At 35.3% G+C, this 25,515-nt stretch overlaps 1 protein-coding gene across 2 annotated transcripts in view; it reads right to left on the bottom strand.

Moving 5' to 3' along the window:
• LOC127946997 (spondin-1) overlaps positions 1-25,515 on the bottom strand; it is a 51,555-nt gene that overhangs the window by 18,707 nt on the left and 7,333 nt on the right. For both annotated transcript variants that reach the window (XM_052543873.1, XM_052543872.1), the window contains exons 4-6: positions 21,825-21,898; positions 21,397-21,513; positions 20,118-20,266 (exon numbers count right to left, since the gene is read on the bottom strand). In XM_052543873.1, the coding sequence (XP_052399833.1) occupies positions 20,118-20,266; positions 21,397-21,513; positions 21,825-21,898 (340 nt within the window). The remainder of the gene's footprint in view (positions 1-20,117; positions 20,267-21,396; positions 21,514-21,824; positions 21,899-25,515) is intronic.

Genomic DNA, 25,515 nt, shown 5'->3' with positions numbered 1-25,515 from the left:
TTCCCCCAGGACGTGTCCATCAGCTGCTGCCGAAACGAGCGCGGTGCGGTGGAAGTAATTGAGTTGTGCTTAGAGAGGTGTCAGTCAGAGCTAACAACTCAGTCACACTTCCAAGGCTTTTGCACAATTTATTTTCACATCATCGAAAATGTGATGTTTTCAGCTTTAAAGACTTTCAGTAAAGAGGTTTGTTAAAACACATATGATATAAATTAATTAAAAAATAAATATATATAATGATAATAATTGTCCAATCATGCTCAAAAGCCAGTGTGACCATTTGACCAACAAACCATTTTAGCCTATTTTGTAAAAGCTCACATGAAAAAATGTTTGATTTTTAACCCTTTTTTGTTCTAAAGACTCATTCAAACCAAGAATGATAACTATAAAGATAATTATATTAGCAACAGATGATGATATTCTGTTTATTTTGCGTTTTTAATGCAGTTTTGTCATCTGCTGCTTTAAATATTTGAGCTCTTTAATGGATTCTGTTTGCTTGTGAATGTTTTTATCATTTATCACCAGGAAAAAATCGTTCTGAAAGTGATTCCAATAATATTGTTCCTGTGTTGTTATCATACTAGTTTCGGTGTGGGACTTCACTATTTTATTAGAATTAAAATGGTTTTCAAAATGTTATTTTTTAGCAGTATACAGTAGTTAATGTCCTTGATGTGAACAGGCCAGAGGAATTTAAAATGTAAAAAAAAAAAATAATACTCTGATTAATAACATTCACAAGGCACTAATACCAGCTGAAACTAATAGACAACCTCAAAGTTATTTGGTCAGCCCCCTGGAAGCCTTCCTTTAGAAGCAAAATACTTCATTTGAAGCTGTCTATGACTTACAGTTAAAAAAAAACTTATTTTCATACAGTTTGGCATTGTTAAAATGTATGAATCATTTTTGCCGTCTTTCAGGCACACATTATTTTTAATTGGCCATGCTCAGTAAAAAGTCTCTGTAAATCCCTATAGGCTATTGTTCACTAATTCACAATCTTCAGTATGGATCTGCTGAAGGGTGCGTGTTTTCACAATAGCACAAGAAGTCCACCGTTCTTTCAAGTCCATTACACAAAGGCTCACTTAATCAGCAACAGATCTGGACTTGTTTAAAAGCAGAGAAAAGTTGAATGAGAATGCTACTCTCTTTAACTTTGCTGGTTAATGACTTATGCGACTTTCAAAACGGAGATAAGGATAAATCGATAGCACAGAGTCGCACTGTAAGCAACACTAAAAATAAAGGCAGAGTCATGATGAATTGGGCACTAATCCAGCATCATTTCAAACTACACTGAATATACATACTGAATCTAATAGTTACTAAAATACATATCTTGTAAATTCTAGAACTTCTCTGCATGACAGTTAGCCCCGGTCTCCTGTATAACTGTGCCATGCATGACAGATCAAACCCTCTTTTCAACATTTCATTTAAACAGAGCCACGTGATGCTGGTTGTGAAGTTCTGAATAAAAACACAACAGCGAAAGCTAATTTTGATACAGGTGAAAACAATTAATAATTCTGACATGAAAGGCATGCCAAGCAACACGCCAATGATTCAGATCAAACGAACGAAAACAAAGCTCGATCGTCCCATTTTATCAGACTCAAGACTGCAACATCAAAAGAGCTCATGATTTCATCCAGGGTTGGGAGCCCTCTGTTGCGCCGTTTTCACCGTGAGACTGTGTTTAGGATAATATTGCTAAAACGCAAGAGGGAACTGAGTTAATAATAACTAACTCTTACCGGATCCCCATCCAGGCTTTAATGTAATCCCAGGAAACACAAGAATAACATTCAGCTTCTCTCTGTCTTTCTCTCTTGCTCTATCTTTCACACACTGTATAGTGCTGCTTTATGGATTTTGTCAACCCTATAGTTGCCTAAAATAACCTAAAATAAGAAAACAGGATATTTATATCACAAAGGGTGTTTTTTTTGTTTTTTTATTCTTATTTTTCGGGGCCGAAAGGTTGTTTCGGTCAAAAATCGTTCATTCGTTCATTCTGTCCCTCTGATGAAGGAGAGAGGTGAGACCAACCGCCGGCAGGCATCGGAAAAATGTCACAACTCACTGGCGTTCATAACGTCTATCCTACACAGAAAGTTTTTCTATAACTTTTTAATGTAATGTTTAAGTTTCAAATGACCTCTTATGAAATAGATTCAGCATTCATATATTCAGAAATCTATTTTGCCTTTACAGAAGTTTCTATTTTGGTAAATGAAGATTAAAAACATTATTTACAATATGTGTCACCATAGGTTATCCTGATCTGTGTATTGGTTTATTCGTTATTTAATGATTGTTACAAATGTTGTATATAAGTATAAAAAGAGAGAATAAAAAGGTCTAAATAGAGATTAACAGGATCCACTGCAGTGAATGGGTGCCGTTGAAATGAGAATTTCAGACAGAAGTGTGCAGAGATATGACTGTCCACACTCAAATTCTCTCTCACTCCTACAGGCAAAGGAGAAAAAAAGCTAAGAATTAAAGAAACATTTCATAAAGTTGGCTAAAACATTAGCATTAACCACAGTGTGACAAAGTTTGTCAGATTGCTAGTCACTTTAAAACACTAAGAAGTAACACTCATTTTCTCTCCGTTAGCTTTTTGAAGCACTGCTCATTAAAAATGTTTTTTGGATGAATGAAAAGATAGCATAAGAGTCATTCTATGAAATGAATGCTTTTCTAGACCTTAAAGGGGATTAAATAAATCAGTTTAAATAGTAAAAAAAATACTGGCAAAAATAAAACATATGAAAAAGCAATTTACAGAGTAGTTATTAGCTTGTCCTTGAAGAATGATGTAGACTTTATGACAGCGTGTTTTTAGTTTCTGGAATCTTTTATTAAATCTTTCAAAGATTATGTTCTACTGATATTGTTCATATTGTTCAAAACTATGATAAGATGCAACATGCATGATGACACTACATAGCCTACAGTATACGAAGGACACAAATAGCACCCTTTTATAGAATAAACAATAAATGCTCATTCATTTCAGATTACATTTTTACTCAAATCACAATGTTCTCGGCACCCTTTAACATAATTATGATATACAATGATGTTGGTTTACTCTTGTTGGTGTTGAAACTCATTTCAACAGATGTGTAATTAAACAAAACACAGATGCTAATATATCTAGGAGCTGAATAAAGCTTTAATTGGCTCTGAAAAGCCAGATCTATTATCATTGCTCCCTCCAATTACACCTTATTATTCGAACCTGACATGCCCGCATGTATCACTTAATTCCCAGCCATTGTTCCTACACTAATTAGCTCTTGGACTTAAACTCAATTAAATTAGACAAACAAAAAAATGGAATAACTGCAGATGTTGCCATGTAGCTTAGCAACATGAGCCTTGGTTCTCATTTGTGTATCGTAATCACAAGTCCAGATGGCACAAATTCAGAGAATGAGCGGTTACTAATTGGGCAGCTGCCACCTTAAAATCTATAGACATTTAAAAGTCACCAATTTCTGGTTGGCACATTTATGCACGTCACTTTGTAACATAACATAATTGGTCTATTAGGCTTGGAGACATATTCCAAGCTTATGTTATGCAGCCACCTAAATGAATGCATTTTGTGTGTGTGTTGACAGGAAGAGGTATTGTATAAAGTGCAACAAGCTTTATTTGACAAATCCATTATGGCCAAAGTGTATCCGTCAATGTCTGTTGCTATACCAACACACTGAAGAGCAACCACCAATAATGAAGTGGAAGAAAATGAGTTGACTTTTCCCTGCCCTGCGCTCTGTAATTAGTTTCTGACCTCCCACCAGCCCAGGGAATAGACCTATTTGACAGGGAAATAGACTGGCTGACCTCAGCAGGCTTGAAGACTTACGACAACGTTCCTCCAAAGGACTTTTGGCACATCTGCAATATAAGAATACACTGGAGTCCATGTTATCTTGATTTGGACACGGGTGGAGGCAAGACCCAGTCAAAGAGATGAATAATTACAAATGCACTTCCAATAAACTCTTTAGAAAATGTTGGTGTGCCAAGATGTTTGTTTGTTCACAAGCTTTTAAAATAAATCTTGTGACAGAGAGAGATTTGATTTGAGAAATGTGATATCCTGTTCTGAGCATCAAAATGGTCATTACATTAGTCTCTTTAATAACACTGCTCGAAGCTTCAAATTGCGCATTATCTTCTTGGAATAGTCCCTCTGTGAAGAACTTCAGGATTCGGGAAAATCAGGATAGTTTTTACGTACGCTTTCGACTTTTTTTTCACAAAACCAGAAAAATCTGAAGAATACAAATAAAATTAAATGAAACAATTGAAAGATATATATCTATTTGTTTTATATATGAGTTTTGATTTTCTTTTTAAATGTTTAATGTTGTATGTGTGTGTGTGTCTGTATATATATATATATATATATATATATATATATATATATATATATATATATATATATAGTCACAATTCACTTTTTTGTTTGTTCACAACTACTCTCACTTTTTTATGTCACAGGGCACCATCAAACCTTTTCAGTGCAATTACTCAGCATTTAAAACTTTCTTTACTTGATATGTGAACTGATGCAGTATCCACTTGGGAGGCTAGCTAGGAAAACTGAACACATTAGCAGTACATTCAGACGTGACACTTTGTATCTCTATGGCACCCAGGCTCTATACAGATGCAAATAACCTTTCCTCTATGTTGTGCACTACCCAAGCCATCTCTCTGTAATTATCTTGTCTTCCGCACATTACACATCCAAACGCTGCTAATAGGAAGTGACACGTGAGGTAACAGAGTCAAGCAATTAAGATAGAGGATTAATGAAAACCCCAGTAAACCCTTATGTCCCACAGAAAATGCCATTCAGATGTATACGCCAATGAAACCCTGGCAGTGGAAGCATCAGGTTAACAAAAGAATGATGGAAAAAACATATATTAATTATTATTATTATTATTAATTTTTTCATGTCGATGTCACCAAATAACTAAACAACCAACATTGAAGAAAATTAGTTTTAAGAATTTTGGACTGAATCTAGATGGCTTTGATACCCGATTTCTCTGAATCTGATCATACAAGATTGTATTTTGCTTAATTTGGACTAAATTTGTCTAAACAGGCTTTTCCACAGACATACATTCAAGCTACCGATTCAAAAAAGTTGTTTAAGGAGGTAATATCTTTACAAATGCATAATGTTAGACAAAACTATTTAATTTAATTAGGCCATATATATGCATTAATTAGTTAGCATGAAATAATTAAAATTAATTTAATTTGAAAGTGAAAAGTGAAAGTGAAAGTGAAGTGACATTCAGCCAAGTATGGTGACCCATACTCAGAATTTGTGCTCTGCATTTAACCCATCCGAAATGCACACACACAGAGCAGTGAACAAACACACACACACTGTGAGCACACACCCAGAGCAGTGGGCAGCCATTTATGCTGCGGCGCCCGGGGAGCAGTTTGGGGTTCGATGCCTTGCTCAAGGGCACCTCAGTCGTGGTATTGAAGGTGGAGAGAGAGCTGTTCATGCACTACCCCTACCTACAATTCCATCCGGCCCGAGACTAGAACCCACAACCCTTCGATTGGGAGTCCAACCCTCCAACCATTAGGCCACGACTTCCCCAAATTTAGAAATTTAGCACAAAGCAATCAAAAAAGGAACAAATATCAGCTTGTAGCTAAATACTGTACTTTGCTTCAAAATAGAAGTGTTGAAGTAAATCGGTGAACTGTTTATTTGATCAGTGAACTCAAACGCTGTGATTATGACAAAATAATATACTGCAATGTGGCATTTTGACAGAAATGACAGAAAACAAAACCACACACTCATAGGCATCTAAATGAGCCCAATAGCATTGAAATGAACTGAATTGTGCAACAGCAAAAACAGAAAAGCAAACTAATTTATAAGCAAAAAAGTATCAAATAACAGTATTTAGGTAAAAAGTTTGCTTCACAAAAGATGAACATTTAAAAAAAAAAAAAGTTTGCTTCACAAAACACAAAAAAAATCCATCAATCTGTTAAAACAAATTTAGTAAATGAATCAGACTCTCAAGCATTATGACGATCACCTCAAGACAAAATATGATGAGAAATGCAATGTAGCATTTTGTCAAGCTACTTTTTCGAACACGAAGCTGTGTTGCATGTTACCGGCAAAGGTATACTATCTTTATGTATTTTGTTACTCCACAGCAATATATAAATTCAAGATAAAGAGCAGGTATGCTAAACAGAGACAAGGCATCATAAAGACGTCAAGTTAGGAGACTGTTTATGCCGCGCATGAAGAATAATACTGATAAGATATCACTTCCTATACGTGCACAGCTGCAGTGACTACCAGCTAATCTGCTTTGACGTGAAGAAGCCATAACAGACTCCATCACGCTTATAAGCGCAGACAGGATAACATACATATACCTCAGGCTAGATTAACTCAGACAGGAATACATTATCTTGGAGTTTAAGGACTTAAATCTGAAGCTTACAATCAAGAATGTGGAAAACAAATCATCTACTACATGCACAAACCATTTTGTAGAAGAAACGACAGAAGTCACAGGTAAACAATCATCAGATTTCATATCCCGAAGCCCCACAGACTTTCATTTTGTATGAGTGCTTTTGTATCTTGTTTTGTAATTCGTTTCTCTTGCATGAGAGCAGTCTGATTCCTCCCACTTTAAAAACTCAGCCATGCTTTACATTCAATAAAATGATTAAACAAAATGAAAAGAAAGGCTACACTGGGAGAAAAAAAAAGCAATGTTTAATCATTTTGTTTTTCAAATGCCATGCCACAGAGCCCCCGAGCAAACATTTCAGGCATAACTGCTAATTCATATGGCCGGCGTGATATTGACTGCATACGTGTTAGACCAGAGGGCAATTTATATGGAATTTTGTCACATCTAACAAACAACAGGTGTGTTGTGTTGGGTTTTGGTGTGCTGTTGTCATTTGGGGGTTGAGCTAAAGGTTTTTCAAATAAACGTTTAACACTGGGATGCATTTTTATGAATGGCGCTCAGGGCTGTGTAATGAATATTCAGTGTTTTAATCTAATTAAGGAAGCAATCCCTCGACGTGTAATGAGCATGCAGATCAGATATCCAATCTTGTGGCTTATCGCTAGCTCCTCAGAGGCAACTCTTCTTTGTCAGGCCAGCGAATATCCCACAGATTAGCAGCAGGCTAGGTAGTATGATGCCCAGTTTGGCTAAATGAAATATAAATGTAGTCCATGGATATGTGACATGGTCAGTGAAACGTAGCAAAGGTATGACGCTCTTTTGCTTTCACAGTGTTCAGTATTTAAATGTGTAAATCATCAGTAAAGTAAGCAGAGATTGACTCTGGCCATTATCAGAAATTGGGTAATCAAAAGGGAGTGAAAAAATTATAATAATATTCAATAAATAAAATAAAATAAAAATGTCATATCAAAGTCTCAATGCAATTTTTAAATAATAGTACAAATATTTACAAAAATGTTATAAAGTATCATTAATTTTATGCATTTTGTTAAATAAATAAAATAAATAAATACTATAATATGCATTTTTTTAAATAAAAACTTTACAAACGTTTTATCAAGTCTCATCAAGTTTATACATTTGGTTATAAACAATCAATACTAAAATATTTATAAAATATCATACGATTTATATAAAAAAAATCTCAATACATTTAAAATATATTAAAAAGTCTTATCAAGTCTCATCTATGCATTGTTATAAATAATATAGATATATATCAAATGTAAATAAATAGATTAATTATATTAATAAATGACACCTGAAAAACAGATGGATTACAGGGTTGCAAATAATAGGGCTGCAAATGTAGCCTTAATAAAGCTGTCATTCACACCTTGAATAATTTCACTCTGTAATCACTCTAGATGGTAATCAATCTAGGAACAGAACTATCACAGCAAGAAAGTTTGTATGCAGTAATGCATCATTTATTTAAACGTATTAGCTTGGAGCGTAACAATTTGCATAACTAACATCTCTTACATTATAAAACTACCTCACAGACTTAATTTGCACTGCACGTTTTCAACCAAGGCAATACTTGACTTGTATCTAGCACTGTGACTGAATCGGCAATTTGTTTGTAATTGCATTACCTTCTCATTCGTACGTGGGATTCAGCCATTTAACCTTGGCAACCTGCTTTGGTAATTGCCATTTATGTAATCTGAACTTTCTTTTCTCAAAGTCACTTTGGCAAGAAACCGACTGCAAAGAATAATCCCCTTCATGTCCAGCCAGAGTGCTTCTATATCAATCCACAAGCTTGAGCTAAACCATTTTCACAAGAACCAATTAGCATAAATCACTATGTAAATACCTTGTTTATTCCTTGAGTAAATTAATAAGGATAGTGACAACCCATTGTTGTTTCTCCTGCAGAACTAAAGTTTAGAGTTTCCTCACTGCCACCGTCATTATCTCCAAATGATTCGTCTCATCTGGATCATTGCTCAAGTACTTATTTTCATGAATATGAATGATTTAAAACTTGATCTCTGACACCTATTTAAATATGCCCACCACAGACTCTGTCTGCATCAGATGTTTTCAGAGGATTTAAAGGGATAATTCACTCAAAAAAGGAAAATTCTGTCATCATTTACTCATCCTGAATGTTGCTACCAAATGATTTTGGTTAACACTGATGTATAAAAATACTATGTTCCACAGAAAAGATAAAGTCTTAGAATTTTGGAATGGGAGTAATTGATGACAGAGTTTTTAATTTTGGATGAATTGTTCCTTTAATTAACATCCAAAAAAGTAATAAATATTCAACTTAGTTTTCAAATTGACAACCCATTGGAAAAGTTAGAAATAACTAATCTGCTTGAATGACACACTGCATAATTAAATAACCCCGCCATGCATACATCAGCCGACGTCTGTTCACAAAGCAGCCTAATGAGTACAGAGCTCAGAGAGAGTGATCTAGGATCCATCAAACCCAGCAGCTCAGGAGAACATATCTGCCAACAGTCCCACCCGTGGATGGTGACAATGTCTTATCCTGACCACATAGACATCCCCAGGACTAGACACTTGCAAAAAAAAATAAAAAATACTTCTCTTGTTGAGATTGTAGCTACGCTATAAAGTGGGTTTTCCACCCAAGCATTTGGCATGGCTCAAAAAGTGAAGACAGTACAGCACTCCCTTAAAGACATTTGACACCTCTGGGAAAGTCTGTTTCTTTGACGTGCAGCTTTCATCCCTCATGTTTTTCAAGACAGACTGAAAAAAGAGCTGCGATAGACCTTCTGACCCAACAGATGTGGCTCAGCCCAAACCAAGCTCCTCAGTCCATCGATTCTGGATTTAAAATGGAATCCATCAAATGAAATGACATTTCAGTTTAGGCATTTCAGTTTAGGCAAGGGACTTAATTTGGATGAATCATTTTACATTTTTATTTAGACTGTCACACTTGATTTAGTGTTGAAGTACCATTGCATTCTTGAAACTGAAGTGATACTGAATGCTAAAATGATTATATGTCTTCTCCAGTTATTTAATTTCAGATTTAGACATTTTGTAAGAGTAATCCTTTTTTTATCTGTAAGTTATTGTAGCTTTTCAACTCAAAAGTGCCTAGTTCCTCTCCTTCCATTACTTTCAGCGAAGAATCCGGCGAAGCGTGTTTCAAAACAGTCCAAATGAAAGACCTTTACAATCTCCTCTGTCCACATCTTCCGCTTTAAAGGAGTTGAAGTCTGTGTTCCACCACCTGTCACTCTCCCCGTCATTCGTCCTGAAGCTCTACAGCCAATCATCTCTCAGTCTGACAGGACCGCAGTGGGACTATTACAGGGAGAGATGTGAGATTCGGCTGGAAGGCAAACAGTGCTGAAAGCCTTATCTGTAATGGTCGATACAGCTTAAACTAACAACAAGAATAAAAGTACCACCCCCATTTTTTTAAAGATACGGCAATATAGAAGTACCATGTTTTTTGGGACTAATACTAGAGAGATGATAATCATTTAGCATCATGGTATAATGTCCAGTACCAAGCAAGCACAATATTAAAATTCTACCCAATACAGATTGGTTACATAAATTATGGCAGCTAACTATGGCAGCTAAGTTAAATATAATTATGCATAATTACATTTTAAATGAAATTATTCTAACAAAGAAAGTACAATAATAATGGGTTAAAATAAGAATGATTAATGAAATATCCAATGAGTGCGTTCACAGTCACACCGATTATGATTCTATAATTAATCAAAACAATAAAACACATGATATCAGATAAGCGCCTTAAAAAGTAACATTACCATGAACCTTCATTTTTTCAAATCTGCTTAAAATTCAGGAATGGCGTTAGTTTGTAACAGGTGTTTTGACCTGCCATCAATCCCAAAGACAGTCCGTTCAAATGAGCATCAGCTCTTCTGACACGCACAATAAAAACGGACTAGCTTTCTTTTTCTAATTGTTCGCTGTCTTGGCTGGCCTTTTGAATATGCAGTCTTCTCAGCCGTCAGTCAGCAGTGTGTATGAGCTTTTGCCTTGTCAGTTTGTTTTGTGCACTGTCTGACCTCTCTCTGAATGATATGTGTTCTTTCAGGCCTCCCAGAGCGCTAGCACAGAGCCGTGCAAACCAAATTATGGAAGATTACTGTCAGTCGCCGAGGTCTCATTTACATAGGAAAAACAAGGCAGGGAAAAAGGGCCATTATTGAAAACGGATTTATGAGGGATCCCTCATGAATTAAAGAAAGTGCATCGCATAATGTGGCTTCATTTTGTTTTGTACAAATGCTGAGTTATGAAGACTGTACCGACTCTGGATGTACCCTCTGAATCTCAATATGGGAATGCTAGACATTCTTTTACATTCTTTGGATGCTGGAATGGAGAGTCTAGCTCTCATTCCTTTGGGGAATGAACATTGTGAAACAACATGTGTGTCCACTGAATCCTGAAATATTGCCAGCCAGTCTTTTATAAACATCTATCCGCCACTGCCATGGCTCTCAGCAAGCTAATCTCTGCAGGAACAACAGGGTTATACTTTGGTTATTCGCCACAGCTCTACTTTGACCCTGTATATTGACTGCATTATAAATATTTGGTGTGCATAAAACATTTAAAATATGTAGACAATAATATATATGGCTTTTTAGAGTTGGATTCTTATTTAGTTATTACATTTAATAAAATAAAAAAACACCTAAAATATTTCAGTGAATTATGTCATTAGGTTAAATGTAATCAATTTAATACTTTTATATTTAATAATTATAACAACAAATGTAATTGAATTTAATAAAATATGAAATAAAATCATTCTAAGAAAACGAATAATGGGGGAAATGATTAAGATAAAGTACATTGAATGATATTGACAGAGACACACACAATGCTAACCAATAACCAATAAAAATTGTAATTGTAATTATTAGAAATGGTAAAAAATACGAAGACAATAATTAGCCTTTTCTGAGTTCTTATTTAATTGTAACAAATTAAATTTGTTAAAAAATTTTTTATCAAACTTAATATTTTTCAGAATTTGCCTTAAATGTGAAGTTGTGATGCCATTTGTATCAGTTCTAAGATAAAGAGTTATATGCTAATTGTTCCCTTCATTTACATAATATATATATATATATATATATATGCACAAACGCGCACACACACACACACAATATAAATACTCATGAAACAAGGCAATATTATGATTAACTTAAACTGTCACCTCAACATTTAACCTGAATTATAACATGAGTCACTTCTCACTCATTTTGAGCCAAAGAATGAAGTGAACCTAATGCTACAAGATAAGAATTTGCTCAATGTAAAAGCACAATCAACAACTCCTAATTCAAACATATTAATAACAAATGCCACAGTGCATGCTACAAATGGGAGTATTTGTGAAGGACAATCCGAACGCAAAAATATGCTTTCATCAATCTCACTTGCTTTACGTTGGTTTGACTTTTAAAAAGTATGTATTTATAATTTCTTGTGTCCCAGAAAGTTGAAAGCTTCGGAAAAGTATAGTAAATCAAACAAACAAACAAACAAACAAACAAGTATATATATATATATATATATATATATATATATATATATATATATATATATATATATAAATTCTCGATATTATATGGTTAGAATTTTTTTTTTTACCCAGTTTGGTAAGAGCTAGAGCCCAATTTTAAATGTCTATTTTCAATTCGAGTGGTCAAAGAGATGCTGTAGCTTTGAAGGTTTGTATGGTAGCTAAGATTCCCTTTAAAGTCTGTTGCCTCAGAGATGGGGAAAAAATGAGAGCACATCCTGTAACATGTCAAATGTGAGTGCTTAGCATTTGCTTTTTTCACTTGACAGACTTGGGAGACTTGGGGCCGAGTGGTTCGCAGCAATTTCCTCTGAAATGCAGAAGTGGGGTGCAGACGAAAGTGAAGGAGGACGTGGTAGGCGGTCCTGCCTCATCTCATGCGAAGAGGTCTGGCAGGCTTCTAATGGAGCGCCCAAAAATAAAAATGTATTCTCTATATACATAGATAGATAGATAGATAGATAGATAGATAGATAGATAGATAGATAGAATTTTATATGATATAATATTTTTAACAGCTGTTAACGGTTTGCACTGTAAAGCCCCCTCGAAAAAGAGGCTCTAGAAACCCTTGTGCACTATTTTGTACTCTTGTCATTAGCTCACTTGCCATCTCTTTCACTTCTTATTATAGTTTGATGGTTGGAATTAATTATCACCTGGTAATAATGAACTGAATCAGTCTATCTATATTACACAATCATCTTTCTTTCTCTCTTGTTCATTCTTTAATTTACACAGGAAATAGATAAAGCTCAAAGGATAATCGTCGCAGCAAGGTATGAAATCACTGTCAAGAAAGCACAGCTCCTTATCCATGTAAAACACCCAATCAGTATCATTCCATTGATCATTAATCCACTGCAGTACGACCCCAATCTTTTTTTGTGTCCCCGTCATTTTACTGATGACTGCTTTTCCAATACCTGGGAGTTCAGCACAAGATTCACAAAACGTTTGCTCTTGAAAGATGACTCAGTACCCAGTTTATTTGGACCAGCTGACCACTAAATCACAACCTGTGAGTATGATAAATAATAGATATTTTTATTTTCTATCAAGTTTTCAAAATACAGGCAAAAAAACTATGGCAATGGGCGTATAATTTCTGACACGCTGTACACTGTACACCAAGCAAAACAGAGAGGGCCATCTGACCAATCAGAGCGGAGTAGTTTCACAGAATGGAGGGGTTTAGAGAGACTGAATGTTAGAACTGCTTTGAATGAAACCTTTGAGAATTGTTCGGAAATGTGGTTATAATATTACATGCATATTTTGAGAAAATGAAAATGTTTTTTGACCTTGCACGCATGTAAAACTTTAGTAGGTGACTTCCAAAACAATATTAGGAACATTCCTGAAGGTAAGTTAGGAAAGTTCCCAAAGGAATAATTTTTTTTTTTTTTTTAACAAATCAGTTATTCAATGACTCACTCATAAAGACAGACACTTGATTCATTCCTGAATATATATATATATATATATATATTTAAAATACACACACACAAACAAACTGTACTTTCACTGTAGCATAACTACTTAAACTATAAGTAGCTTAAGCTTGTAGCCTGGAAAGACAGTAGCTCAGCAGCTTCCCCAAGACTGGTATGTATTTTCAGGGAGGTTGTTGTTGGGTATGTGTGTCGGCGGTTCTCAGGATTAGAAGAAGAGCTTTGGAAACACCTCGGGGTACCTAGGAGATGTGGCTGCCAACCCTAAACTGGTACACAGAGCTTTGTATGGAGATCTTGGGCTTTGAGTCAATGCTATCACAGCAAAGTCCACCCCAGATGTTTCACATTCCGTCATGATCCCAAGGATTACTGGAACACATGACCAAAGCCCCTTTGGACCACGGTGCTTACGCAGGGTGCCACACACACACCCAAGTGGAAATGACAGAAGTTGTGTGCACATCAATAGAGGGTTCATTTTGTGCTTGCACAGCCAAAGTCCCAACTTAAGGCTCCTAAACCTTCAGAATACTAGGGTTATAAAACAAAGGCTGTGTATTAGTGGCATACTTTATCAAAATAAAGCTTTGAGGTCAAACACACCTGGAGGATGCTTTGGAGAAATTCCAAATGATAGAAAACTCAAGGAAACTGTTGTTTGGCCCCTCAGTTTTTTATACTATAAGAACAGGGTCCCCTGAGCTGTGACTTATTCATTTGTTTGGTTAGATTCTATTAGCTACTACAAACCTCAATTCTTCTTCCTGGGCTAGACGCCAAACACACACACACACACACACACACATACAACAAATGGAAACAAACTGTAGTGCTACTCCTCTAGTTGATTCTTCTCAAGCATTAAACACACATTAAAGCACTTTTCTGTTGTTAACAGAGCCACACAATGCCTCGAAACAATTCACTGGACCTTTTTTTTTTTTTTTTTTACATCAGTAATGCCTGTTGGAACCACAGCCAGAAGAAGCGTTAGCTTTGTTTTTCATATGCTGATGTCTCCAATCTCCATCATCAGCATCCAAAGCAAAGCTGACAGGCAACCTGAAACCTGCCACTCAGTTGAAACAAGACAATTGTTCTTGGCTAATGCACTGAAACACTTTTAAACAGTGTGACCGTCTACAGGGCCAGGTCATGTTAAAAAGGACAGTGGAAACAGCGAGCAGAAGTTTTGGCATGGTGCGGAAGAATCTGATGGATACCATCAAAAGCTCCACAAGCTCAATCTGAGTCTGAGATGGAAACAAAATGGCGAGCACAACTCTTTATTTTGTTCCTCTGATGCTTTTTATTCTAAAGTGGTCTTTTGTTGGATCTGGCAAGACACATCCATGAGAAAAAATGAGAAGTTAAATCACAGAGATAGGCAAGAATGAGTCTTTCTACTCTAAATATAGATTCCATGGGGACTGACTTCTTTAACTGCTGGTCTGAACAGCGCAATGGTAGAAATGTGATGTTTGTCGTTAATGACCTGCACTGCTAATGAGGAACTTTCTGTGCTAGAAACTTATCTCAGGCTAACACAATGTGCATATGTTCAGATTCAAAATAGCTGTCATTAATACTTTCAAAAGAGTGCAAATCAGTTTTTCAGAAACTGAGTAAGAAAAATATAGCATCTTTATTAAGAATTAGCATCAAATGAACTAATGTGTACCTGAAGGCTGTACATTTTTGTCTGTTAAAATGCTCTCTCAAACTTAAAATGCAAAAAAGAAAAGAAAAAAAAGTAAACACTGTGATGCTACATTCCCCTGAATGGTGATATATATTGATATATTGATCATATCCGTAAGTAAAAAATAAATAAAAATATTAATAATAATTATATAAATGCTGTTAATAAAAGAATTCTGATTGTTTGATTATTTCAAAAACTATGACGCAGAACACCTGCTTTCAACACTGATTATAAGAATGCTATTTTAATTAAAATAATATTTCACAATATTACAATTTTACAGTGTTTATGATCAAATAAATGTAGCCTTGGTGAGCTATCAAGGCTTTTTTCAAAAACATTTTACAAAAAAGAAAATAAAAAACATCTACACCTTTCATTTGTAGTGTGTGTAAAATTATTATTAGCATATATATTCCATTTGGTGACACTAGTGGCACAGAAATTACATATTTCACCTATAAATTACATTATATTTCTCAATGACCATTGTATATCTGAAAACCAGTTATGACAGTAGACGTTTCACAGCTTCAGCTGACAGTTAACACGAGGAAAGAAGCACTTCATGTTCAGTGGATCAGCAAAATCTAAACATCAAATTCATATCAACGCTGCAATTTTTAATTAGCACATGCAGACACTAATTAACGCAGACTGCTAAGAGGCACACGCAAACACCCACCTATACAGTGCAATAAAGATTCTTGCGGCGTACTTAGCATGTAAATAGAGAGCTTCCATACTGTTAGTACAAATGGAAATGTCACAGTTATGTATATCGCAGTGCTCGTAAAGAATTAAGCATCTCGTCCTCTTCAGGGAACGCTTCATTCCAACGCACATTTCATTCACTTTTCCATTTGCCTCACACTGTGCTTTTGATAGATTGTTGGATAAATATATCATCACCGAGATGAGATGATAATAAGATTCATAAGGACATAACAGCCAAGTTGGGATAACAAATGCTAAGAAATTGCCTCAGAACCTCCTAACTTCTGAGATCTTCCAAAAGCTTGCATGACCTTCCTCCTAGAGTCAGTTTTCTGACACCTCTGTAATCATGATGTTCACCTCTTTAACTAATTGCAAGCATGTTATAATGCTATTCCAAATTTTTATTCCAAGTTAAAAGTGTCTGTGGAAATGTTAACTATATGCTAAAGGTCAAAATTCATGAGGGGACTTTGGGAGAAATGAAAATTACATATTATAATCAACATAAAAAAGTGTGGGAAAGAGATGATTTGAATTCCGCGGCCTGTCAAAAAAAAAAGACTAGAAAAAGATTACATCTCTGTCCACGCGGCAGCTACAGGAAAGGAAAAGGAAATTACAGATTTTAAAAGACCTTTTGACTTTGTAGTGCTATAGAGCTCTGACTTTAAGTTTCAAAGGTAGAGCCATTGAACAAGCAGTCGTAAACAAGATAATAATATAATTTATCATTAGAGCAATATTTCTGGTTAAATGAAAAGCTGTTTAGTTTTAGCCAATAAGAGTTAGCTCATTATAGGATTATTTCATCCTTCATTTTGAGGTCAGGTTTTGAGATTCTAATGAAATCCTGAGGGAAATTGTATAGTCTAAACTCACAAAAGAATGCTTGTGAGCTTCTCTGCAACGTTGTTGACCACGTATTGCTTACTCCTGTCTATTGTCGCAATTTGTCATTCAGAAGAGACTCAGCTGCAGCAACGTGATCTACGACTGAAATATTTATCTGCATGGCTCTTTTCTGCTGAAAATGTTCTGCGATTGCTTTCCCGAAAGTAATGCGCCTAATGGTGAAATGCCAAAAAAGGATAGTAAATGACTGTGATGGTTTTTGGAAAAGGCTTTGATGACTGATTTTACAGTAGCGCTTCAATGTTTCTGGGAGCTGCTTCCTTTAGGCGAACAGCAGGGAAGTCTGAAATACCATTTTATGCTAAAAGCTTTAAAATGATCTGAAATATACAACAATACAAATGTAAACATGTTAAAGGAATAGAGCACGCAAAAAAGAAAAATGTCCATAATGCTCTTTTCCTTTCAGTGAAAGTGAATAGTGTCCAGGGGCCATCAAGAAGTAGTACAAAGTACCATAAAAATATCATAAAGGAAGTCTATATGACTTGTTCATTATATTGCAAGATCATTTTTATGATACTTTTATGGCAATTTTTGTCATTTTTAAAGCTTGACAGCCTCTAGTCTGCAAATTACTTTCATTGAATAGAAAAGAACAGTGTGAACATTGTGCTAAACATCTACATTTCTCACTGAAAAAAAATAGATAAATCAAAGGTTTAGATGAGGGTGAGTGAATGATGACAGAATTCATTTAGTTGAGTGAACTACCTCTTTAAAGTCAAAGAGCATAGTGCACATCAAAAAAATTAAAAATTGGCACAAAGCAAATCTGTTCAAAGGATCCCTGCTGACAAAGAATCGGCACCACCTCAAAAGATGAATGATCATGTCAGGTAAAACTAACCAACAGTATCAGAACGAAGATCAAGCATGTGGAAAAAGCCCTGGAAGCACAAAAGAGCTGTAAAATAAAGGGACAAGATAGAAGAAAACAAAATCAATTCTGGAATGACAGACAGTTGACAGCTTCAAAAAAGGAATAATAAAAAAGTAGCTTTATTGGCCGGTGGCTTATACAGCACTTTTGTATTGTGTCTTGGTGTTCTTGCACTATGTGCCTTTGTATTTTTAATATTGATTTTTCATTGCTGTACTTGTTTAAACTAATTGTGATTTTTCTGGTCTTTTGCGAGAACTGTGTAGACAGGACTTTTAATGTAGTTGTTTGCATTGCCAAACAAAACAAATGTTGACAGCACAAAAGTGCCTGTAGCACAAATCAATAAATTATTGTGGGTAAATTTGTCAGCCATGCCCCAAGACAATCAACAAAACCAAAGAGCTTCCAGGAATATGTGACAAATGAAACCTGATGAGACATCTTATGATCTAGTGCTCAAGTGAAGCATCTTTCTCATTCTGATATTGCAATGATGCAGAAATATGCTTGATTTAGTAAAACATCATAAGTTAATATAATATATAATATTTATGATTACATTTAAATTTAATGAAATTTAATATAACATATGTGATCCTGGACTACAAAACCAGTCACAAGGGTCAATTTTTTTGAAATTGAGATTTATACATAATCTGGAAGCTGAATAAATAAGCCTTCCACTGATATACGGTTTGTTAGGATAGGCCAATATTTGGGCGATGTACAACTAATTAAAAATCTAGAATCTGAGGGTGCAAAGAAATCTAAATACTGAGAAAATAACCTTTAAAGTTGTAAGTAAGTTTTTAGCAATGCATATTGCTAATCAAAAATTAAGTGTTGATATATTTACAGTAGGGAGTTTACAAAATATCTTCATGAAACATGATCTTTATTTAATGTCCTAATGATTTTTGGCATAAAAGAAAAATCAATAATTTTGACCATACAATGTATTTTTGGTTATTCCTGTAAATAAACCCCCAGAGACTTCAGACTGGTTTAGTTGTCCAAGGTCACATATAAAATTCAATATACAGTATAATATGTAATTATTTGTAACATAATAAATATATAATATTACATTTTATTCAATTTATAAGAAATTAATTTGTCCAAAACAAAATGTCTGTCCTACTTGCATGGGGTTGAAGCTGAAAAGATTCTGAGGTCATCAATCTGAGATGTGTCAAGATGTGAAAACCACCTACAGTGCATTGTGCAAAAGACAAATGGGAACATCTAAGGTATGAACCTTTCCCAGATGACCTTTAAAATCCTCATGGAGGCAGCGCATCGTGTTAACGCTGAATTATACTGCACACATCTTCCTACAAAGCTGCTAAATGACCTTCCGTCTCAGACTGCATGCTACTGTTAACGTATCTTTCAAGAGGCGGAAATTAACATTAAATTACAGCAATGCGAAAATTAGCTGATTCTGACTAATGCGTTTAATTAAGATGCTAGGCGAACCCTCTGTTAACTGATCAACCTTTGACATGTTATTTCCGATGCCATGAGTGCATAGGGAACTTCAGAAACATAAAATGAGTGCCATGCAACTTTTGATGGAGTGAAAGCAATAAGATGAAAAACTTCCGCAAGGGCATTGCTTCCAGTACTGGGGATTTTGATTAATTAGGCTGAAACATTTCAAACAAATGTTTCATGTATTGTGAGCGACTGAATCAATCATTGAATCAGTGAGTCATTCACACCCAAAACGAGTCTTGTTATGCCTTATTAAACTTTATATGTCTTCAAGTCAGCTAAAAGTTGAAGAAATAGCTTTTAAGCACAATGAGATCTTTCATGAACAAAGACAATAAAGCAGATTAATTTGTTTTCCTCCATTTTGTCGACTAGAGCTGACTTTTATCAAGCAACCAAAGCAGTCATGCACTTCACAAGAGAGATTTTCAGCATCAGTGGAAGAGAAAGAAAATGATTCATTCGCTTAAAAAGCTTTCTGCAAAAATTCATTCAGATTTATCCCGTTTGGCTAGTTTGTCAAGGTTTCAAATAATCCTAAACAAACAGCAAATTGAAAAAGTATCAGAAGTGTAATGAGCCTAATCCTGGCCAATCAAAAATGTTAAAAAAATCAATCCCTGTCGGGTAAACTGCTGCTATTCCCAAGAAAAGGACATATTGGTCTGAAAGTCGTGCAATAACTTCAACATTAGCTTTCAAGCTGAACTTGATCTGTCTGATCCTGATATCTCATCTCGTCGCACTTAGCCAGAAGGCCTACCTTTTGTCGAATCTCCTCCTCCATTTTGACGGGTGATCCATACTCAGCCACCTGCTTGACTCCTTCACTGGCGAAACCTCCGTATTCCCATAACACATAGCTTCTCGAGTGAGATGCGCCGATGAGAGCCGACCAATGATTAGCACGTCCTTTGGGACAGAAACAACAGTGGTGAACAAACAACTGATTTTTCAAGCTACAGCTTTATACAATGTTAAATCCTCTCAGATAATTGCACTTCTGAAGTAACTTGTTCTCTAGTGTGTGTCTTTAAAATCTAAGCCTCTTACTTTTGTCTCTCTTTAAGGAGCCTACCGTATTCATCAACGTCTGTTTCCACAGACCCATTAACTAGCAGGAGTGCGCTATGTGACAACATCCGCCTGGCTTCTCTTATCTCACAAAGTATCACGGCCCAGGCTGTAGTCCTGCCTGCTTGCCAGACAGTAAATAACAGATTGGATCATTGCTGCCACACACATAGGAAATGAACCAGCTCTCCTGCTGACTGTTATATTAGCAAACCAGCCCTGAGAGCTAAAACTGCAGGAGAAAGATATTGCTGGCCATCTCTGCCCATGTTCTCACTCTTTCTGCAAGGCACTTTGTTCAAATGTTCATGTTTGAGATGTGAAATCAGCGTGGCATCCAAATGTATCAAGAATGTGTTTGTAGGACCTGACTGTTAAAACTAAATTTTTGCAATTAATAAACAAAAAAAATATACGAGTGTGTAAATCTTCGCCACATTGCACTTATAAAGATGTTGGATGATTTCAAACACTTATTTCAAACTGAAACAGAACATGGAAAATGCAAACAGGGATGCAAATCTCCAATGATTCAATAATATTTGTCTTTTGTCTGGCAATCTTCTACCTGACAAAGTGATATTTTTATATTAAAATAAAATATTTTATTATAATTATAATATTGAATCATGTTAATTTGTTGATTTATAAATATTATTAGTTAATTTGAATTAGATTTTATAATATTAGATTTTATTTTAATTGTACTAAATTTGTTACTGAATGTGGTTTTATTATTTTAATTAGTTTATTTTTTTAATATAATGCCTGTTTGTATTTATTTTAGTTTTATCTTTAGCCATTTTAATACTCATTTAATTAAGCACTGATTTTTAAGCTTTTTAAATTCTCTTTAGTATTTATACTCCATTCCAGCTTTATTTCAATAAATGAACACTCTTAATAATTAACAATAACAATACTGATGCAATTATTGTGCTCATGTGTCACAAAGTGTTTGTTCTTACTTGGGTAGTCTCTGGGATGCACTTTCTCAGACCAGTTTCCATAGAAAGTGACTCTATATTTGGCTGTTCCACAAGCACAGCACTCTTGCATGGGTTTTTCAGTCGTCGCAAATGGATCTGCAATGTTCAGAAGATGATAGTTATTTAACTTCGGTTCCATTGTGTCTGAGAATCTACGTGTCTCCTTTCATTGCCACATAACAATTCACATGTGCATCCTTCCACACACACTCTATATAAACATTAAACATGTACAAATTGATGTGGCATGCATAAACACAACCATTTACAAGGCATATTTGATTTAGAAACATCAAAAACAGATGACAGAAAAAGAGGTCTGTTTCAGGGAAAAAAAAAAAACTTTGTAGATGTGAAAATTTTATCAGTGCAGGGAATGTGCATGAGAAACCCGGCTTTAAAATTACCTTTCTCGCAGAGTCTTTTAGTAAGTGAGCCCTCATCTTGGAAGAAAATGATTCTTCGCTGCACAACACTGGCCCTGTAATGAAGACATTACAATGTTCATCCAACTTTTTATCTGTCTTTTAGATATAGTTCTGGGAAAGTGCGCTTTTACATTCATGTCACCACCATTATTGCATTCAAAATTGTTTTGTAGTGGGAACAGACAATGCATCGTTTTAAGAAAGGCTTCCATGCATAATGCTACATTTGCAAAATGCTACTACCCTAGAGCATATTTCAATGATTCCAGTCAACATCATGACTGCTTTAAAGAGTTTGGCTTTTAAAATGAAGCGATATAGAGACATCAACTGATGTCGATATGTTTAGCAAGAGTTGGAGAAAAAGCAAATGTATTCAAGAGTACCATCTATGTTCAGGGGGCGTTGGAGGTTTGGATCTCTTTTAAAGCTGCTGCTGATGGAGTATCCTAGAGACTGGGCCACACTCGTCTTAGATCGACCCATGTGGAATATCAATGGCGAGTCCTGCTACTTTTCCACTAGAACCCATTGCCATTGCTGTCAGTCAAAGATGTGGCAAGATGTAGGTTTGACCATGCCCTCCTGAGAAAAATCCCACGTTTTATGTGGGAGGCTTACAAGAGAATCTGGTGCTGGCCTTATCAAAATGTGAAGGTGTCTGCAGTATGACAGATTTTTGCCTCATGTGGGCTTTACAAAGCGCATTTGCAGAAATTGAGTAACAACCCAATTTGACATAGCAAAGAACATTGAATGCTGTTCCTCTTCATGGCCCTTTCACTGCAAACACAATGCAAAAGACACAAAACGAATTGCCACCAGATTTTTTTGTTAGTTTAGTAGCTAAATAAGTAGTGAATAAAGTGGGATCATTTCATAGGATATCAATATATTATTGAATTACTGCAGATTAGCGCAATGTTTGACAGAAAATGTTTCAATGCCGTTTCTCTTTAAGCTCCTTTCACATCAAACACTGTATGAAAACAGCTAAGTGACTCGCTGAAAAATTAATTTTTTTGCTAAATTAGCAGCAACAATAAAGCAAATCATGTGGAATTAAGTCTAAATGTGTATTTGTACTAAGTAAATATTATAAATTATGTAATTACTGTAGGTTTGAATGAAATAAACATGTTGTATAACATGAATTCTTGAACCTGACTCTTATGCATATATATTTTTTAATTTTTAAAAGGAAGTGTATACGTCATTAATGCATTAACTACAATCTATATAACTACAATGAATAATATTTTATTATATTTGTAGTAAAATTGTTTCATAAAAATTTAATTTAAAGGGTTAGTTAACTCAAAATCGAATATTAGCCCATGAATTACTCAACATCAAGGCATCCTAGGTGTATATGCCTTTCTTCTTTCAGACGAATCCAGTCATAGTTATATTAAAAATGTACTTTGATCTTCCAAGCTGTTTAATGGCAGTCAGCAGGTGTTGCAGTTCATCAGTCCAAAAGAAGTGAAATAAAGCGCATCCATCCATAATAAAAAAGGGCCTCAAATTGCTCTGAGGGGTGAATAAAGGCCTCCTGTAGCGAATCGTTGCGTTTTTGTAAGAAAAATAAACAAATTGTGCTCACTGTTGTACACAGAAGCAATTCCGGGTGGATGATGTAGGACGTTGGTGTTGACCCTTAACAGTGGTCAACAAAGTATTACTGCTCAAGTCTTGATCAATTCTTCTAAAAACTTCTTATGACTTCTCCTCTGCTGGTATCTGGTCTTGATCGTCTCATCTAAGTAATTTATCTCTAGAGTCCCAAAGCTTGTCAAAAAAACCCATCATGTTTACCACATCTTAACTGCCTTCCACAGCTTGATGACACCAAAGAAACTAAATCTAGATCAAAACTTCCTTCCAATACCTGGTCTGTATGACATTTTACTAGAAAAGTGCTGGAGGGATTCCAGATGTAATTGCACTTTTTATTTGATGTTCATTGGGCACTGTTGCCAGCTGTGTTTTGGAGCCTGAGCACTGGCTTTCGGCCCGGTGCTAGAAGGTACAATGCCTCCACGGTTTTGACACGCCAAGGCAAAGTGACAGCAGATTCAACATGTTGGCACAGCAGATGCTTCCCTGAAAAATGTTTATTGGAAAAAAACAGACATCCCTGCCATAATAAATACAGATGGGTAAATTAAAAGCTATAATAATTCCTTGAGTTAACAGATGGACGAAGACGAGACCTGGGTAGGTGATATGGGTTCAAAGTGAGGTGGAGGAGAGACTGCGTTTCTTTCTGAGAAGTTAAAAAGACAGGGGATGGGGGACAGAGATGAGTTTGTGGCTCATAGAAAGAGAACAGGAGAGGATGAGAAAACTGTGCAAGAGGACGCTAACTCATAAATACTCACAATGTGAAGGTTTTAATTGTTTCTACATCTATTTAATTTCACAACTGCTACTAAGTAAACTAAAAATACATTCAGGGGCTTATTTACGCAGTTACATCACTGCAATGTATAAATAGAAATATACTTAATATACTGCAAGAATATTAAGGATCGCCTACTCAACTATCGCTCATCCATTGCACTACAATAAAGGGTTTAAAGGTTTAGTTCCAACCAGATCTCACAAGAAAAATATTTACAATATGGCAATCTTGTATTAACATTGTGTGAACATGTACAATTTTAAGGAAAATAAAATGTAAGCATAATACACCCCTAACCCTAACCCTAAATATAAGTCAATGGGGTGTAAGCAAATCATCTCAGTGTATGAATGAGATTGTACATATTATGAAATAGCCACTAATTCCCCAAATGTAAAATAGACATGAATTACCATGTGATATTGTTGCAAATTTACCCGAAAATGAAAATTCTGTCATCAATTATTCACCCTCACGTTATTTCAAATCCAGAAGACTTTGATTCTTTTTTGAAACACAAATGAAGTTATTTGAACCTTATATTTAAACCTGAGAGATTTCTGTTTCTCCATCAAAAGTCCATTCCACAAAAACTTTGAAAAATCTTCAAAAAGTTCATAAAGATATTGTAAAAGTAATCCATACGAGTGGAGTGGCATAATCCAAATCTGGTTCAAAATTGCATAATGTCTAGTAGATACTACATTTGATGTAAAAATCAATTCATAAATTTGTAAAATAAAAAAAATCAATATAGTTTTATTAATGTGGGTAGTATGAATAAAGTGTCCAATGAGTATCCATGCACACTTCAGAATCTCAGAAAAAGTAGTAGGTCAGCCGGACACTTTTCACCTGTTTTTCTGAGATATTTGGACGCAGAGCAGGTCTTCTGAAGAGACACAAATGCATGACCGAACTTGACACATGAGAAAAAACCTTATTGGTTCTTGAAGCACCTCAAACATGCTTGAATGATATATGAAAACAAACCTAATTAGTTCTTGCGAAACCTCAAATGTGCTTGCGTGATGCCCAAGAACAAATCTCACTGGTTCTTGTGGAACCTTAAAAGAGTTTACGTGACACCTTAGAACAAAACTCATTGGTTCTTGCATGTCAGACAAGCACATGTGAGTTACACTTGCAATATTTGAAGCCTTTCAAGGGCTCAGGTGATTGGCTCAAAAACAGTCCAGAACAGTCCAGTGTCCATGAGCAAAACTGGCAGATATCAAATGGCATACTTCCCATTAAAATGAA

Source organism: Carassius gibelio, chromosome A25, assembly GCF_023724105.1.
Source record: "Carassius gibelio isolate Cgi1373 ecotype wild population from Czech Republic chromosome A25, carGib1.2-hapl.c, whole genome shotgun sequence".
In the NCBI taxonomy this organism is placed as follows: domain Eukaryota; kingdom Metazoa; phylum Chordata; class Actinopteri; order Cypriniformes; family Cyprinidae; genus Carassius; species Carassius gibelio.
This window is presented reverse-complemented; position numbering and strand designations above follow the sequence as displayed.